This window comes from Cervus canadensis, chromosome 32 (assembly GCF_019320065.1).
Source record: "Cervus canadensis isolate Bull #8, Minnesota chromosome 32, ASM1932006v1, whole genome shotgun sequence".
NCBI classification, from domain to species: Eukaryota; Metazoa; Chordata; class Mammalia; order Artiodactyla; family Cervidae; genus Cervus; species Cervus canadensis.
Window position 1 is genome coordinate 27587659 of NC_057417.1, and position 18794 is coordinate 27606452.

At 49.9% G+C, this 18794-nt stretch overlaps 1 protein-coding gene across 2 annotated transcripts in view; it reads right to left on the bottom strand.

Annotated features, from left to right (window-relative positions):
• The window catches only part of HIP1 (huntingtin interacting protein 1), a 135313-nt gene extending 116856 nt beyond the window's left edge, over nucleotides 1-18457 (bottom strand). For both annotated transcript variants that reach the window (XM_043454757.1, XM_043454756.1), the window contains exon 1: nucleotides 18253-18457. In XM_043454757.1, coding sequence (XP_043310692.1) covers nucleotides 18253-18372 — 120 coding nt within the window. In that variant the 5' untranslated portion in view covers nucleotides 18373-18457. The remainder of the gene's footprint in view (nucleotides 1-18252) is intronic.
• Nucleotides 18458-18794: the final 337 nt, after the last annotated feature.

Genomic DNA, 18794 nt, shown 5'->3' on the forward strand with positions numbered 1-18794 from the left:
ATAATGGCTAAGACTTCCAGAATTAGAGTAAAAGCTAACACAAGTCCCAAGAACAATAAAGTAAAACACCAGTGTACAGAGTGCACCACATTAAAAGAAAAGAAAGAATCTTGAAAACTGTCAGAGAGAAAAGGCAGATTATCCACAAGGGATTGACAATTAGATTAACTGTCTGAAGACAACAGAATAGCAGCTTCAGAGCATTGAAGAAAAATAACTAATCTAATCCTGTTCCATCTGTTATTCCACTTCCATCTTACATCCCAGCAGCTCAGGTAGCAAGAGGAGGAATGATCAGGCTGCTGGCTTTGGGAATGTCTCTCCACAGTACCCACAGGTATCTGGCACTGCACCCCTGCCCCACTGTGTCCACAGTCACGACTTGCAGCCAAGATAGCAAGAACAAAAGCCAATTCTGCTGAATGGGCACTAAAGAGAAATGCCCAAAATATCAGCAAATAGTCACCTAATCTGGCCTTGGAAAAAAATGGAATGTTAGGCAAAAAAAAAAAAAAAAGCTATAGGAAAGGATAAATCTTCTGGCTAAAAAAGTCTCAGCAAAATAGGAAAAGGAAGCAAATGAAAATGGGCAGAGGAGGGGGGTGAGAAAAAAAAGAAAATGGGCAGAGGAGGATCATCAAGTAGAGACTAAAGGAGACTTAACAGCAGAGCCAGAATCTAAAAATGAAGATATTTCAGGCTCCAAAGTGGTGGGAAACTAGGCAGTCTTAGATTGGTCTTAGTGGTGGTTCTTACAAACCTTTCTCCTACAACTCCAAGAAGCAAGCTGTGTAACTATTGTAGAAATGGCAAGTTTTCTGGAATTCTAGAAACATATTTTTAAGAAGCTTGGAATCCCACCATATCCCATGTTTGAATACATCTTTCTTTCATATTTATTTATTTGGCTGTACTGGGTCTTAGTTGCAGCATGAAGTTTTGATCTTCACTGCAGCTGGATCTTTTTAGTTGCAGTATGCAAACTCTTAGTAGTTGTGGCATGTAGGGTCTAGTTTCCTGACCAGAGTTCAAACCCAGGCCCCCTGCATTGGCAGCACAGAGTCTCAGCCACTAGACCACTGAGAAAGTCCTGAATACATCTTTAAATACAAAAGTACAACTGCCTTTTTAAGAGGTAAAAGTTGTGTGCTGTTTAATTTCAGCAAGACCAGAAATTAGTGGAATGTTGGGAGGTTTGTTAGATGTAAACTTAACATTCCATAAACTGTGAAGGGCATTATACAAATCCCCTGAAATATACACAGCCCAGATGACAGTCATTTAAATGATCCATTTTTCATAATTGTGTTTTTCCCTACTATCTCACCTCTGTGTCTTCTATATGGTCTTTTTATCTCCTTATCAGAACTGCAGACACTCTGTGGCAATATCATGCAAGTGGTCCAGAATTTCCCCAAACCTGATAATTTGCTGTGGATAGAATGTGTAAGACATCATATCCTGTGTTATCGGGACATTCCTCACAAAAGGCTTACAAGTTAGCAATATTTGAAGATTCTGAGCTCTGGTGTCCTCTACTTACGGATAAAGAGTTTCTAAATTTTAAGCTGGAACAGAGGCTGAGTAATTCTTTGGCAGTTTGGTAGCTCCATTGTGTAGGCTTTTTTAATACTAGCTTAGGAACTGATATCTGCGTACTGACCACCAAACAGGTATGCACTGATAAAATCTTGGTTATAACAGGATGGGGGGAAAGGATGGTGAAATACAGACATCTTCACACATATAAAGACTATGAGAGTCCACTGCACAGAGCTTCTTACAGAAAGAGGTGTAAGTTCAGAAGAACTTCCCAGAATAGTTCTGTTTATATATTCCAAAAGGAACATTTGCAAAACCAAACCAAACAAAAAAACACAGCATCACTGCTGAAGCTTTATACTCTTGACGTTATCCTGACCACCCGACGAGCCCGAGGTGGAAGCCAGAGGAAAGAAGAGGTGGGATGCAGTCAGCCCCCATGGAAGCCCCACCCCAACGCCATCGGGACCCAACCAGTGTGAGTGGAATTTCAGTCCAGACCTTCCTCTGAGGCAGGAACTGTTCTATGAACTCTGCTTTTCACCAAGTAAAGATCCCAGGGCCCCATCCCACTCCTCCCACTTCTGTCACCTGCTTCTGGTCAGCAAGCACTTGGGTGGGCTCTCCACTTAGGCCCCCTGCAGTCCTGGGTGGGGGACGGGTGGGCAGAGCATCTCTTACACCTCCCTATGCACTGCCCCCTCCCTGAGCCTGGGCTTGGCAGAGAGGTCACACTTGTCCGAGGTAATTTACCAGGGCAGGAGGTATTTTTAAACGGAGATGAGAAGGAATTATCAAGAAATGACTGGCTGGCTACAGAAATCTAAAGCCCAAGCCCTAAGCTGGTGATTCCATAATTAAGACACTGACACCACCCAGGGCCCTCGGCTCCCTGCAGACCCACAGAAAATCTGGTATAACTTCACTTTTCTATCAAGAAAAGAAAAGTTATTTTCTCCTTCTTCTTTGTTCAGACATAACATCATCAACACAGCTCTTTAAATATCTATGCCAGGAGGCTATATTTAGTGACTGTTTGGCCCTTAAAATGAGCCTGATTTCCTGTGGCAAAAAGTTCTCAGCAACAAGGAGAGAGGCCTGGAGAATTCCGAAGCACTGACAAACAGCGTCAGAGCCGGAGATGCTCAAACACTGTGAGATCGGAGTTGCCTGCTTTTTCTGGAAAGGTGACTGGCACCCAAGAGAGAGGGAGAAAAAGCCTAATAAAAGGGTGCTTGGTCTGAACACTCCCAGGGTCATCCCAGAGAACAGCCTGACACTAGGCAAGCATTTGGGCCAATAATCATATATAGTAAATACTGTCCTCTTTCAGAAGGGCAGAAGGGAAATCTGTTTACTCATTCACTCACTCAACAATTTACTCACTCATTCACTCACCCATTTCACTCATTCACTGCTTCACTCATTCATTTACTCACTTGTTCACTCATTCATTCACTCGCTCACCCACTGATTTGTGCATCTCCCTACAGGCAAACCCTATGGTTTACAAAAGCTCTAAGTCATGCGGTCAACAAGACATACAAACCACGAGACTCAGAAGGGCATCCCTAGAGAGGGTCCTTGGAGGGACACAAAGCAACTGCTTCAGGGGACCTGCAGAGTGATGGGCACTTCCATGCGGGCCAATCAAGAAGGTTTCACGGGAGGGGAAGCCACCACTGGCATTGGCTACTGCTCTGGGCCCTCTCATTCAAATCCCTCACTGAGCCCAGATGTCAGCACATTATCCCATGTACTGGGAGCTTTCCCAAGCTTCGCCCCCTTCCCATGATAAGTAACCAAACTGGAACGGGAGCTAAGCTTGTCTGACTGCAGCAGGTGGAGGCTGGCAGCAGTGCCTCTGTGGGACCACAGACAAGGTCCCCCATGGCCATTTCTCCCTCGGAGACCTGCTGGCGGGGGAGCTCAGAGCAGGTCTTCTTTGGAGAAGGCACCCCGCCCTGCTCGCTCCCCTGATGCAGCCTAGACTCTCCACGCTTTCCCTCCTCAGACCCCACCATCCCATCCCTCCGTCTGTGGGGTCTCCAGGGTCCCCATGATGACCCAAGGGAGCAGTGGAATGCACATTTACTCAGCCCTGACTAACATTTGCCAAGCAACATGCCATTCTTTTTTTTTTTTAACATTTTAGTTTGAGATAATTTTAGACTTTCAGAAGAATTGCAAAAATAGTACAGAGTTCCCGTACATCTTTGCCTGGCTTCCCCTTATATTAACTAACATCTTATATAACCCTAGGAAAAATCATCAAAATGAAGAAATTAACTTTGCTACAATGGGCCCTGCGCTCAGTCATGTCTGACTCTTTGCAACCCCTTGGACTGTAGCCCGCCAGGCTCCTCTGTTCATGGGATTTCCCAGGCAAGAATACTGGAGTGGGTTGCCATTTCCTCCTCCAGGGGATCTTCCTGACCCAGGTATCAAAACCCGGGTCTCCTACACTGCAGGCGGACTCTTTACCTGCTGATCCATCGGGGACTAAGCCCAGGGTTTCAGGAACATTCCAGACCACCAGTGAACCTGAGTAAGTCTCAGGACAGGGCAGGCCCACCCTGAGGGAAGCCCTGCATTTATTCCCGCCTGTGCTTCCTGACTTTGAGTCAGTTCCCTCAAGTGCAGACACCATCAGGATCCTATAGTAACTCCGGGATTTCCCACCTGCCTTTTTTTTTTTTTTTAAATAGACAGCACAGCACTTACTTGATAAAAAACAAAAAAATTTTTTAAGGTTAAATAACTTACACCTATGATCTTCAAACTTGGAACTGCACCAGAGAACTCTATGGCCCAGCAGGAAAGAATGTTTTGAACAGGCTGCTGAATTGTTTTTCCAGGAGAAAATGTCTGTGAATAAGCGCCAAGTGTGGAAATCCAAAGTTCTCTCTATGGCCACAGAAAGCACGGATGAAATAACAAGTGTTCCTGTAGGTTTAAAAGGGTGGCCTGTCTGGGTTCCACTGGGCTTCTTGATGCACTGCATGAGTTACCTGTTATTAATACCATCCTGGATTAGCTTTTATCGCTGCTGTAAAAAAATTATCACAAACTGAGCAGCTAAAAACCACACCCGTTTATCATCTCACAGTTCTGTAGGTCAGAAGGCCAGTAAGATCCCACTGGGCTAAAAATCAAGGTGTCAGCAGGGCTACACTCCTTACTGGGAGCTCTGGGGAAATTTCGCTTTGAAGGTTATTCCGGTAGTTGGTAGGATCCAATTCCTTGCTGTTTCCCTTGGGCCCTTGCACATGGGCCCCTCCCACTCAGAGCCAGCAATGGCAAGTTGAATCCTTCTCCCATTTGGAATTCCTCTGGCTTTCCCTTCTGCCATGTCTCCCTTCCACTTGGCAGTCAGAGAATGTTCTCTGCTTTTAAGGGCATGTGATCAGACTGGCCCACTTGGACACTCCAGGCTCCTCTCTCTTTTTTTTTTTTTGGGCCATGCCACGCAGTGTGTTGGATCTTAGTTCCCTGACTAGGAATCAAACCCATGCCCCTTGCATTAGAAAAAGGGAGTCTTGACCACTGAACAGCTAGGGAAGTCCCTTCTCTCCATATCTGGAGGTCCTTAATTACATCTGCAGAGCCCCTTTCGCCACGTAACAGAAGATACGGCCATATTGATGGTGGGGGCATTTTCTGTCTGCTACATCACACTTCTGAGATGCAGAAGGAACACCAATCAGCTTGCCAGTAGAGTATAAATCAGGAATCCTGGCTCCAGTTCCCATCCAGATGTGTACTGTGACTGCACACAGAACCACCTCTGTCCCTCCCACTGAATTCTCCACTCCTAAAACATGCTCACATTTATCCTACCAGTGTTGCCAAAACTTTGGTTTCATGTCAACACGACACAGATCAAATGCATTCACTTTGGTGGGGAGCACCTGCCCTGGGTGAGAACTGGGCCCCTTCCCTCTTCTGTTGCAGCAACAATCAAACAAAATCAGGTCCTTAAGATGCATCATTACTTCACTCAGTAAACATCTCCCGAGGTCCTTCTGGGTGCTGAATCCTGTGCATGGGGTGCAGAGGCCTACAGAGCAGGCTAAGCTATAGGGGAGCTCACAGTTCATTGTGGGACAGACACCCAGATAAACATGTTAACAGAGAACAGACAGAAGTGTATATGTGCTAAGTCGCTACAGTTGTGTCTGACTCTTGGTGACCCTAGGGGTTGTAGCTCACCAGGCTCCCCTGTCCAAGGGATTCTCCAGGCAACAATACTGGAGTGGGTTGCCATGCCCTCCTCCAAGGGATCTTCCTGACCCAGGGATTGAACTCACGTCTCTTATGTCTCCTGCATTGGCAGGTGGGTATTTACCACTAGTGCCACCTGGGAAGCCTGACACACAGAAATACCATTCACTAAATCTGCGTGGAGAAGGGAGGGGGACTTTCCACAGGAGTGGCCACGAAGGTGGGACTTACCGGATGGAAAGAGTTTGGCAGGTGGATAAAGTGGGAGAGGCGTTCTGGGCAGAAGAGAAGGCTGCCACCTGGAAAAACCCAGGAGTGGAGAAGCCGCGGGTCTTTCGGGGAGAGCTCTATGGTGCTTGGTGGGCTGGCTACAGGGAGTGTGGGGGGTGGTGGCTGGGCATTAAGGTTGGCAAAGCCTGGCTCTGTGCCATGCCAATGAGCTTGGGTGTCAGCTTAGAGTTACGCATGACAAACAGAGGTTTTTAAAATCTGGAGTGATATAAACACTTGGACCTCTTAAAACCAAACTCTGGCAGCTAAGGCAAGGGCAGAACTTATGAGGGTCAAGACTGGAGGGCAGGAGGGCCAGGTGGGCCGTGCAGTAAATAGCTAAGTCTTGAGATGAAGGCCTGAACTCAGGCAGAGGCGGTGGTGGAGAAGTCGGGGTGATGTGAGATGCAGTCAAGGAGACAAGAACAGTAGGACTCGATGACTAGCTGCAGGGGTCCAGGCAGAAGAGAGGGGTCTCTTAGAATGAGTGGGACAATTCCAGGTGGAACAGCCTGGGACGGTTTGTAAACTGAGATTCTCTGAAACTGAGAACGAAGAAGAATGAGCAGGTCTGTGGCGGGAGGTGGAGTCCAGGTTTAGATGGGTTGGGTTTTCCTTCCCTTCCTTCCTTCTTTCTTTTTTCATTGCTTGTGTTGGATTTTTCTTAGCTGTAACAGGGCCTCGGCTGCACAGGGAGGTCCCATCCTGGAACAAGGGTCTCGAGGGAAGCAGGAGATGGCAAGTCACTTCCAAGCATGAGTCAGGGAGATGACAATCAATAGGAAGTCCCCAAGGACCACCCACAGTTACATCAAAGGGACGAGGTTTCCAGGGTCCCTCTGGGCAGCTCCAATTATGCTCACGTGATCCCAGATTCAGGGACTGTAAATCAGGGTTCACAGTTCAGAACTGGGACCAAAAATGGCTGATGCTCACTCAGTCCTTCACCAAAAAGATTTTATCCTTCATTCCACAAACCTGTACCAAGAGTTGCTCAGGGCCAGATGCTGCGCCAGAAACTTGAGCTGACAAAGAAAAGGCACCCGACGTATATTTTTTTTTAAACTTCCCAGATGGCTCAAGTGGTAAAGAATCCTCCTGCCAATGCAGGAGACCCAAAAGACGTGGGTTCGATCCCTGGGTCAGGAAGATACTCTGGAGTAGGAACGGCAACCCATTCCAGTATTCCTGTCTGGAGAATCCCAGGGACAGAGGAGCCTGGTGGGCTCCAGTCCACAGGGTCGCAAAGAGTTGGATACGACTGAGCAACTTGAGCACGCATATGCCAACCCTGGAGAGGCAGAGCCCTGGGCTCACCTGTGACTCCAAGGGAAGCTGATCTTGCTCAGAGAGGAAACCACAGTACTCACGCCTGTGTATCTTTCTGATGGATTATGGGAAATGAGAGGGAAGATTCATAGCATCAGTTAAGCCAGATCCAAGGAACACCAGAGAAGGTATATGCATCCAGGCCAGTACAGGAGAGGGGACACTTGACAGCCTAGTAAGACACACTAACGCACAGAGCAACTGTCACCAGGGCTGGCCCCAGGGACCATGCAGCCAGACAGAGACCTCAAAAGAACCACTGTTAGAAAGTCAGCATTTCTGCCATGTTCCTAGGTGACAATCCCTAAGCTCCCAGATTCTCACAGTGGCTCATCACGCCTCATTGTTGTTGTTCAGTCGCCCAGTCGTGTCCGACTCTTTGCAACCCTATGGACCACGCACGCCAGGCCTCTCTGTCCCTCATCATCTCCGGAAGTTTGTCCAAGTTCATGTCCATCGCACTGGTGATGCCATCCAGCCATCTCATCCTCTGACGCCCTCCTCTCCTCCTCTCCTCCTCTCCTCCTTCATCATGTCTGGCTTGATCTAAATCTTTGGAGCAAGAGCCAAGTCTGAGGTTCCGTGCCTACCATCTGGGTCTCTGGTTTATTCAAATGTGCTTTCTTTTGAGCTTAGAGACACGCTTTCTCCTTTCATTCTCTCCTTTGAGAACTTCTCTCTAATATAGTTCACATTTAACAGACATCCTGAGCTGGGGCTGGTGTAAAGCCTTCTGCTAGACATTGGGGAAACTCATTAAAAGATGAGTGAGGAACGAGGAACCCGTCTGCCACTGACGAAGGGAGATACAAGACATATGTCAACGGGAGCCGAGGGCACCGAGCTAAGCATGGCCTAATGACAGGTGTCACCCGCCCCGCTCCGTGTTACAGCAGCGCTCGGAGTGTGCAGCTTGTAGATGCATGATTCATAAATCAAACACTTCCCAGCTCCAGGGCAGCGTCAGAGGCACTCTCACGGGGGAGGCTGTGTTTGAGAGAGACCTCAAAGGGTGGGTGGATATCTAAATGGCAGGTTCTTACTTAGCCTCCACAAGACAGTCTCCTACTCCCTGGAAAGAGGTTTTTTATAATCTTTTGTATTCTGAAATATATAAATAGAGAGAACTGCATGAAGCGAAAAAGTACAGCTTAATGAATTATCATAAACCACCATCCAGGCCAACACACAGATGGATGGCAGGGCCACAGAAGCGCCCCTGTTCTGAACACCCTCCCCCTCACTCACCTCTCCTGCACTCAGAGGAGACCTTTATCTGAGCTCTTAGAATAATCAGTCCCTTTTTTCTCTACAGCCTTATCATCTATGCAAGCACCCCTAAATCCCAGTTTTGCTTTGCCTGTTTTTTGAACTTAATATAAATGGAAGCCTTCAGATTTGTCCTGGGAGTCTGTCTCTCCCGCCACCCCCAACATTATGTTTATAAGAGTCACGCTGACTTAACCCTGGTGGTCCAGTGGCTAAGACTTTGTCTTCCAATGCAGGGGGTGCAGTTTCAATCCCTGGTTGGGGAGATAAGATCCCACATGCCTCATAGCCAAAAAAACAAAACATAAAGCAAAAGCAATATTGTCACAAATTCAATAAAGACTTCAAAAAAAAGGTCCACATCAAAAAAAAAAAAAAAGAATCCCCCACACTGTTGAGGGTAACTATCGTTTGTTCCTTTTCACTGCTGTATAGTATCCCCATGAGAGAGAAGATCACAATTTACTTATCCATCTACTGCTGATGAGCTCTTGGGTTGTTTCTAGTTTGGGGTTATTACACAACATGATTATGAGTAAATATTCTTCTATAAATACCTTTTGGTGCATGGGCATACATTTCTGTTGGGTATATTGCTTGGTGTGGACTTGGTGGGTTATTGAGTGTGCTAATGTTTAATCTTTAATGCTGTCATTGTTGTTCGGTCACTAAGTGGTGTCCAACTCTTTTTCAGGCTCCCCTGTCCTTCACTGTCTCCTGGAGTTTGCTCAGATTCATGTCCATGACTCAGTGATGCTGTCCAACCATCTCACCCTCTGCCACCCTCTTTCACCTTCAATCTTTCCCAGCATCAGGGTCTTTTCCAATGAGTTGGCTCTTCACATCAGGTGGCCACTGGAGCTTCAGTTTCAGCATCAGTCCTTCCAATGAATATTCAGGTTTGATTTCCTTTAGGGTGGACTGGTTGGATCTCCTTACAGTGCAAGGGATTCTCAAGAGTCTTCTCCAACACCACAGTTCAAAAGAATCAGTAGTTCAGTGCTCAGCCTTCTTTATGGTCCTATGCTCACAACCATACATGAATACTGGAAAAACCATTGCTTTGACTAGACAGACAACCAGGCTATTTTGAAATGCAGCTACGCCAGTGTCCAGCCCCATCATCAGTGCATGAGCGCTTTCATTGCTCCACATTCTTGCCAACACTTGGCACTGTGATTTTTTTTTTCCTGTTTTTATTTCTTTCATCCTGATAGGCATGTAGCAATATCTCACTGTAATTTTAATTTTTACCTCCATGCTTACTAACAAAGTTGTACACCTTTCTATATGTTTATTGGCCATTTGCTTATCCTTTTTTGTGAAGTTCCTCCTGCTTATTTCTCTATTGGGTTGTCCTTGCTGGTTTTCCTTTTTTTTTTTTTTAAAACATATTCTGGATACAGGCTTTTCTGATAGTTGCTGTGGTCAGTCATGTCCGACCCTTTGTGACTCTCTGGACTGTAGCTCGCCAGGCTCCTTTATCCGTGGAATCCTCTAGGCAAGAATACTGGAGTGGGTTGCCATTTCCTGTTCTATCTGATAGTCGTGCTGTGCTATGCTTAGTCACTCAATCATGTCCAACTCTTTGTGACCCTATGGACTGTAGCCCACCAGGCTCCCCTGTCTTTGGGATTTGATGTGTTGCAAAACATCTTCTGGGAGGAATTTCAAAAGTCCAAATAAGTGAATTGAAAAAAAAAATCTAGGGAGTAAAAAAAAAAATCTCTGTACCTTTTTGAAGTTACCAGCCTTGGCCAGGCTTCAGCTTCAGGGGTATGGAAAAGAAAGTGTACAATCTGAGATCAGACCCACCAGGTTCCAGCCTCAGCTCCTTGGCCACTTCCTGGGTGTTCCTGGGCAAGACACAGAAGCTCTCTGGGCTTCAGTGTCCATGCTTGAGAACGGACCAAAATTACCTACTGCCTGGTTGCTCCATGGCTGAAAAGAGGTTACTTGTAAACGTACTTTGAAAACTTCACACAGTGATAGTTAAAAGAAGTGACTGGCCACACTGGCTTCCTGAACAGCCCACCAAATCCTGGGCTGTCTCTGAGCACTAATAGCAGAGGTGGAAGTAAAGGGCGGCCTTTCAGATCCAAGAAGATGCGTGCTCTCTCCCCAGCGGGCTGTGCCAGACGACACCTTGGGTCCCCAGCCCTCTCCCCGCAGCGTCAGACTTCACTGCCCACAGCTGGGAACAGGGCTCCTCCCTGCCTGCCCAGACAGGAAAACAGGAAGCAGTCACCATCCTGCCAAGAGGTGGGGCTGACAAGTTCCCTTTCCTAGGTGGGCACCTCTCCAGGCCGTCAACCCTTCTGGATGCAGGAGAAGCCCTGGCCGCTGGCCCGTGGTGCCGCCACGCCAGCCCTGCGCCCCACCCAGGCCCCCCACACACTTGGTCCCGAGGTAGTGGAATTAGTGGGCCCGCGGAAGGGGAGCATATAATGAGCCTCATCAGTGCCCTGCTAGCGAGCAACTCTTTCAGTGCCCAAGTGGGGCCGGGGATCTTCTCTCCTGGATCACACGGGCACACCCCATCCCTTCCTAAGGAGCAGCACCATCCTTTCGTGAGCCTCACATTACTGGTACCCGAGCCCCATCCCACAAACAGGGGGCATTTGGGAACCCCTTTTAAGGCAGGAGTTGCGAGCTCAGAAGAAACATGTGTCCTGATTTTAATGTGAAAGGCTGCTTAGAGGACTTCTAAAAGCTGAAATATGTATATTTTTTAAAGCTGAAATATTTGAGACTTGGAAGGACCCTCAGAAATCTTTTCCAGCCTCCTCATTTTGCAATGAGAGATGAAGGGGCAGAGCCAGACTTCCTGTTCCTGCACTCATCCTAACATCCCCAGACTTCCTATTCTTGTATTCATCCTAATGTCCCCAAACTTCCTGTTCTTATATTCATCCTAACATCCCCAGACTTCCTGTTCCCACACTCATCCTAACATCTCTCATGCTCTGCCCCAAACTCTAGCACCTGCACAGAGGCCACTGCCCTCGGCCATGTCCAGGGGCCCAGGACACCAGGCCAGTTTCTCTCCCTTCCTGGTAACCTCGTCTAAGCTCAGAAAGATCTGACCTGAAGCAGAATGAAGTCCTAGGAAGTCCAAGACCACAGTTTGGGAATGTTTATCAAGTGTTCTGAACTTGATGGAAATTCAAATCATCACCCTTGAGCCTTAGTTCTGTTTGCGGCCTCATCAGGCTCTTTCCTAAGTGAATTCTCCAACCAAGCTCTCAGGAGCTGAGCGATGTACTTCCACGGTACCCTGGGTGCCCAGGCCTGGCACACAGGGCCGGCATCTAGTGAGATATAATCATTAGGGAAACTGAAGAAGACGGAGAGGGAACCTCCAAAATGTGCAAAGCAAAGTGTTCTGCAAGCGGAGGCCTGCCGACAGCCCCAGGCTGCTGTTGGTCCTCTGACTGCTGTACATTCACTTATTTGGCAAACAGGCCTGGGTGCCTGCCTCATGCAAGGGCCGGCTAAGACTCAGATCCTGCCCTCAGGAGCTTCCAGTCTTAGGACTTCCCTGCTGGCCCAGTAGCTAAGATTTCGCGCTCCCAGTGCAGGGTGCCCGGGTTCAATCTCTGGTTGGGGAACTAAGATCCCGCATGCCACAACTAAGACCGGGTGCAGCCAAATAAATAAATAAATACTGGGGAAAAAAAAAAAAGAACTTCCAGTGTGGAAGGGAAGCCAAGAGGTGAGCATGGATGAACAGGAGAGACACACAGTAGGGAATGGCCCCTGAACCAGATCACAGGAGCTGCCTGGTGGAGGATGCTCTGTAAGTTAAGGCCTGCAGAGGACAGGGACTAGGGACCCTGAAGGTACCACATCCGGCAGGGTCTCTGGGCAGCCAGCACAGGTTCTTGGAAAAATCAAGTTATACGGGCAGTGCTGGGCATTAAGGACAATCCACCGGTCACCAGGCTCTTTGAGGGGGCAGGAAGGATGGGATTACAAAGATGCAGGGGAGAGGAAATAGGGCGGGGACAGCGAGAAGCCAAGGAGGGAAGGATAGGAGAAACATCATAGAATACAGTGTGGCAGTACAGGCAAAAGGCAGGGAAGGCTCCGGGCGGATCCTGGGAGATGGTGGGAGTCATGGGAGGGGCTCAAGTGTTCACAGGCTGGGGAGGCCCAAGTGGGGTGTGGGGCATGAGTGGTTTATCAGGGGCAGAAGTCTAATGGGAAGTGGTCACGCAGGCCAGGAAGTCGGTGTCATGGGGGTGAGAACAGAAACCATCGGATGGAAGTGAGGGCAGAGGAAGTGGACAGGAGGTAAAAGAGCAGTGGGGTGAGGACAGAGCCTTGGGGTCCCAACCTTCCCCAAGGGGAGGAAGACAAGTAAGAGCCAGAGGGGTCCAGGCAGTGCCGCGGGGCTGGCAGTCAGAAAAGCCAGGCTCGCGGGCCGATCTTCCTGGCTTTGAGTCCCAGCTCTGTCATTTACTCACTTCAGAGCCTTGAGCTAGTTATTAACCCCTCTCAGCCTCAACTGCCCCATCTATAAAACAGGGTGGGGTTCTGGCGGCTCAGATGGCAAAGAATCTGTCTGCAATGCAGGAGACCCAGGTTCAATTCCCGGGTAGGGAAGATCCCCTGGAGAAGGGAATGGCAATCACTCCAGTATTCTTGCCTGGAGAATTTCATGGACAGAGGAGCCTGGCAGGCTATAGTCCATGGGGTCGCAAAAGACTCGGATGTGACTGAGTGACTAACACTTCACAATCCATAGGCTTGTTGTAATGATTAAAAAGAGAGGTCTGTGCAAGGCCTTTACACTTGCACAGAGTAACTGTGATCAATGCTGGCTTTTCTCATTAGTATCATTGGGAGGAAACCAGAAGAGGATGAAACCACGCAGCCAGAGAAAGCTCTCAGCATCCTTTCTAGTTTTCAGTACTGATTAAGGGAGCAAGCGGGGGACAGGAAGTATACAGAATCTTTTATGTTAGAAGCCATTTCGGTATAGCCAGGTCTGAGAACCACTGATCCCTCCAGCCCAACCCTAAAATTTTTCAGCTGGTGAACTGAAGGCTGAGCATCTGCTGAAGATCATGTTCAAGACAGCAGATGATGTAAACATGGAGAAGAGGCCATGCCATCTGATTCTGAAGCCCTGGCTGGTCTATTTGCTTGCTGTGTGACCTTGGAAAAGTCACTTGGCCTCTCTGAGCCTGAGTTAGCAAATAAAATAATGGCTATAAATCACCTAGTAGGTCCCTAGGACCCAGCAAGTCCTTCACAAATATTTGTTTCTGTCTCCTGGCTCTCATTATATGACTTATATAATCATATAAAGTAAAGCATCCTTTACTCTGTCATGGGCTCCATCCAGGAGATTGTGACTAAGGGTTTGTCCCTTCCTCTGTGTTCCCAGAGCCTTGTGCTCTCCCCTGATCCCAGCCCTCAGCTGCCACAGAATACAGCAGCTCAAACTTCCGTGTCTGGTTGAAACACAGGCTCTGATGAAGCAGGTCCTGCCCTGCTACCGACTCCAGTGTTGCCCGTGCCATGGGTCCTCTGCTCCCTTTGGAGGAGGCCCGCTGCGGCCGGCCCACCTCCCCGCTGACTCATGAGCTCCTCTGGGGCCAATCTCTTTATCTTACTCATCTCCGCGTCCCCTTCACAGTATGTACTCACTAAGAGGATGTTGAAAAAACAAGCAAACCGTGGAGAAAACCATTTTCCAGCTAAGTAAATACAGACAGGACATTTTGTCTGTGAGTGGCAACCCTCCTGATTCATTCCAGAATCGCCCTCTTGGCTGACCTAAGGACAGTGTGGTGGAGAGGGCCTGAGACCTAGAACCAGGGCCTGGAACCCCGAGTCTTGGGTTTGAATTCTGATCCTTTCACTCACCAACTGATGGTCCTGGGCAAGTTACCAAGCTCTCATCCATAAAATGAGGGTGATAACACCCAACCACAGTGCAGTCCCAACAATGCCAAAACTTTCTAAACTGTAAAGTGCTCCAGGCTACATATCATTATTACTGTAGCTTTTTTGAGGGCAAGAACCACTTTTTACGTCCCCAGAGCCTGAAGGGTACAGGTGAGGGGCTGGGTGGGGGGCACACTGGGGGTCTGGTTGGAGCTGGGAGCTGGCAGGGACAGTGATCATGTGAAGTATAAGGATGATCCAGGAGAGTTGAGGAGGGAAGGCTTCCTGGAAGAGGCTGACAACCTTGAGAAAACAAGTCTGGTCTGAGGGCACAGGCAGCCGGAGCGTAAGCTCTACCTGAAGGAAGGCAGAGAATTCAGAGTCCGCAGAGGGCCTGGGACAGGGCCTCCGGCTGAGAGTGCGGAGACAAGGGAACTGGGGGCCGTTAGGAAAGAACACCAAGTAACTACAGATGTGCCCTGTGGCCCAGAGCTGAGTTCCCCATCCAGGCCAGGCATCCCGGCCGGGGCCAACCCATCACTGTGGACCCGAGACTACCGTCACTTCACCACAACACCAGCCCCAGGCACATGAGGACAGAAGTTAGAGCAAGACACTGTTCCACCCTCAGGAAGCTCACAGCGTGCCGAGGGTCACGTGCTGAGGGTCACAAGGGAACGGGGACAGGACAGGGAGCAGGGGCAAGGCGCGAGGCATTTGGAGGTGGGAGGAGCCGGTTCTGCTCTGTCCACCTTAGCTGATGAGTCTCACCCACACCCGCCTCCAGACCAAACCTTTTCTCCTGGAATGCCCCATCCCTCCTCTCTACCCAGCAAGTGCCGGCTCAGGCTGAAGGATGGGGTTCAGACCTCGGAGGGCTCCCACCCGCTTCGCACCCTGACAGCCTGGACTTTAAGCGATCACTCCTGGTAATCACTGCATTTACTAGGAACACTTCTGTCCCTCTACTGAACAGTTCATCACAGCCTGCCCCAGTACTTGGCCTTTTTTCTGGTCCCCTCTCCCCCTCAGATTATAGCAATCATCATCACCACAGTGCTCCCCAGTTTACAAAATGTCTCCATGTATACTATTTAATTGAGTCTCCCACAATCAACCTGTGAGGTAAGTAGTATCCTTATTTTGCAATAAGGAACCTGAAGCTAAGAAAGGTTGGACAACTTGCCTGGGGCCACACAGCCCCTCCATGTGCCTGGTTATCAAACTTCAGCCTCTTCCAGCTCCCATCCCAGTGCTCTGTCCAGTACTCAGAGGCCACACAGAGCTGTGGTTAAAGGTTGGGATCACAACATGCTGTGTGACCTTGGGCAAGTCACTTAACTTCTCTGTGCCTCAATTTCTTCCAGGTAAAATGTGGCTGATACTCACCTCATAGGTCCTTGTCAATATCACCTCACAGGACTTTATGAGATTAAAGCAGGTGATATAATGAAGTACTCAGAACAGTGCCAAACACAGAACTAGTGACAATCATCAGTCTACCTTCACTGATTCTCATGCTCTCTTAACTCATTAAATTTTTTTTCTAACTCATGTTCATATGGCTCAGACAGTAAAGAATCTGCCTGCAATGACAGAGACCCGGGTTCAGTCCCTGGGTTGGGAAGATCTCCTGGAGAAGGGAATGGCAACCCATTCCAGTATTCTTGCCTGGAGAACTCTATGGACAGAGGTGCCTGGCAGGCTGCAGTCCATGGGGTCGCAAAGATTCAGACAGGACTGAATGACTAACACACACATACATTGGGTAAGTAGTCATTAAACAATACACATTTTTGCAGGTTGACTAAGGTGAGGTTTCAGGATTATTCTCTTTCCTTTTCTTCACTCTCTTACTCCCCTAATAGTTTCAACAACAGAGAAACTCTTTTCCTGATTCATTCTATCTCCCTTACACAAACACACACACACACACACACACACACAAGCCACTAGGTCAAATCTGGCCAATTATCAGTGTCCCACAGAATGTAAAATACTGCCTAACACTGACCTAGACTCTCCTTGTTGGGACGTCCCTGGATAGCTAGAGAAACTTTCACAAACCTAATTTCCATCACTATAATGGGTCAAACTCTTACGTGTATTTCTCTATTGCTCCAGTTTTTACTGGAGACTCTAGAAGGAATGAATTACCATTTATTTTCCTTGTCTATTACAAGAAAGATTTACACTGTTTCCTGGAGCAAGAAGCCTTATGTGCCCAGGCAGCTAGATGAGGGCATAATGCCCAGAGCAGACAAGTATCTTCCTTCCTTTCTGGGGTCTAATCCACAGAATCAGAGAATAAAGCTTAAACCCAGCCAGACCCTGGGAGAGGGAAGTGAAGAGCCTTCTCTCCCATCTCATGTGGGGTAGGATGATGACCTAGGGAGGGGACACTGCCTACTTTACACCACCCGGACACACCTGCGAAGGGCCAGAGGTGCCTGGAAAAAGAAGAGGAGGAAGTCCCCCAGGTTTTCGTGAAAAGCTTCCTTCTTTGCAAGATTCCATACATAGAACACTTAGTCAGGACCTCACAATCTTTATCTAAAGCCCCACTGCCCTTCCATCACATGGTACTAAGTCTGGAGAGGGGGAGTTGGGAGCAGAACAGAATAGGAGAACCAGCTTCTGTCAGGGGAAGCCCCCTGGATCTTCAAAGGTTCCACTCTGAGAGCAAGAGTGGGCGAGAGTGAGGAACAAACCTGCCCATACAACTTTGGCAGTGGGATTAAAAGAAGTGCTATGCCCTTCGAAATGGATTTTGCATACAAACGAGCCCAGGAACACCATAAACATATCAGCTTTATTCAGTCCAATCAATACACCAGGCATTAAAACTCTGAGGTAAAAATGGATTGTGGCTTTTTGTTGATGACAGTGAGGAATTTTGGCCCCTAGCCCTGCTCAGGCTGGACAAATAGGGCAGGCTGCCTATTAGCTGTCAGGCACATTTGGGGGGATGAAATCAAAACCCCGATTCAGGGTTCTGGGCACCCCAGGATGACTCGACGTGACCAGCATCCGGACCACTGGTCCAAGAGCCTCAATTTCTGTCCTTGGGCCGGCCCCCTCCTCCAGCCCCCGGTCATCTTCCAAACTCGGCCATACACCGCATTTCCTACATTCCTTCCTCCCGGCTCAGACCCCTTCAGTCCGGTCCTCCGAGGCCGACAGCTGGGGGGTGGTGTGAGCCAAGCTAGAGGCACAAGGAAGGCGATGCTAGGGATGGGGGGAATGTCAACGCAGTCCTGAAGTGATCGAGCGGAGAGGACAGGGCGCCCCAGCCTTCACATTCCCGACTCAGCGCCCCACTCTCCGCTGCCACACTTGCGACTCCCAGTGGCCCCCCTAGGGACCTTCCCCAGCCTAGGGGCACCCCTGCCATTCGGCCCCCTTTTCGCGTTCCTTCCCCGCTCACCGCCCCCGTGACCCCTGCCCTGCCCCGTCGGGACCGGCTCCGGTCGGTCGCGCCGCGCGGACCGTGCCAGCTGCTCGGAGCTGCCCTGCCCTCTCCCCCAGGCCAGCCGGATGCCCCCGGGGTCCCCGACCTTCCCGGATCGCCCTGACCACCGCACCAGATGCCCCCTCTTGCTCCGTCCTTCCCTGGGCCTGCAAGATCCCTACCCGCTTCGAGTCCCCTCCAGGACACTGCGGGATGCCCCAGCCATGCACGACCCGGGGTGTCCCCTCCCGCCCTGCCCCGGTCCTCACCTGAGTCCGCTCAAAGCTCTCCCGCTCCGCCGCCTCCATCCCCGCGCCGACCCCACGCCGGCTCAGCACCTTCGGCAGGGGGTTGGGGACCTGCTTCATGGAGCTGGCCATCCGGTCCATGTCGCCGCGCGGAGCCGAGTCAGGGGCCCTCGGCCGCCCCGGGATCCCCACGGCGCCGCCCGCCCCTCCCTATCCACTGGGATCCGGCGCTAACGGGAAGGCGCCCGCCTCCCATTGGCTGAGAGCGCTGCTACTCTGCCGAGGCCCCGCCCCCGCTCAGAGGCTTCCCCGTCCACCCCCGCCCTTTCCAGAGCCCCCGCCCCGGCCCTGCCCTGCCGGGCTCTCGGGACCGTCAGGCGCGCCGGGACCGGCCGGGAGGCCTGTCGGTCACCGGCCTCCACCGCCCCTGGCGGGGGCGGGCCTGACCTGCCCTAGCCCGCCCCTTCCCCGACGCCCCGAGCGCGGCTCTCCCAGCCGCTGGCTGCACCCGCGCGTTCCCCGCGAGCCGCACTCTCCCAGTCCCCCCGCCTCCACCCCGGGCG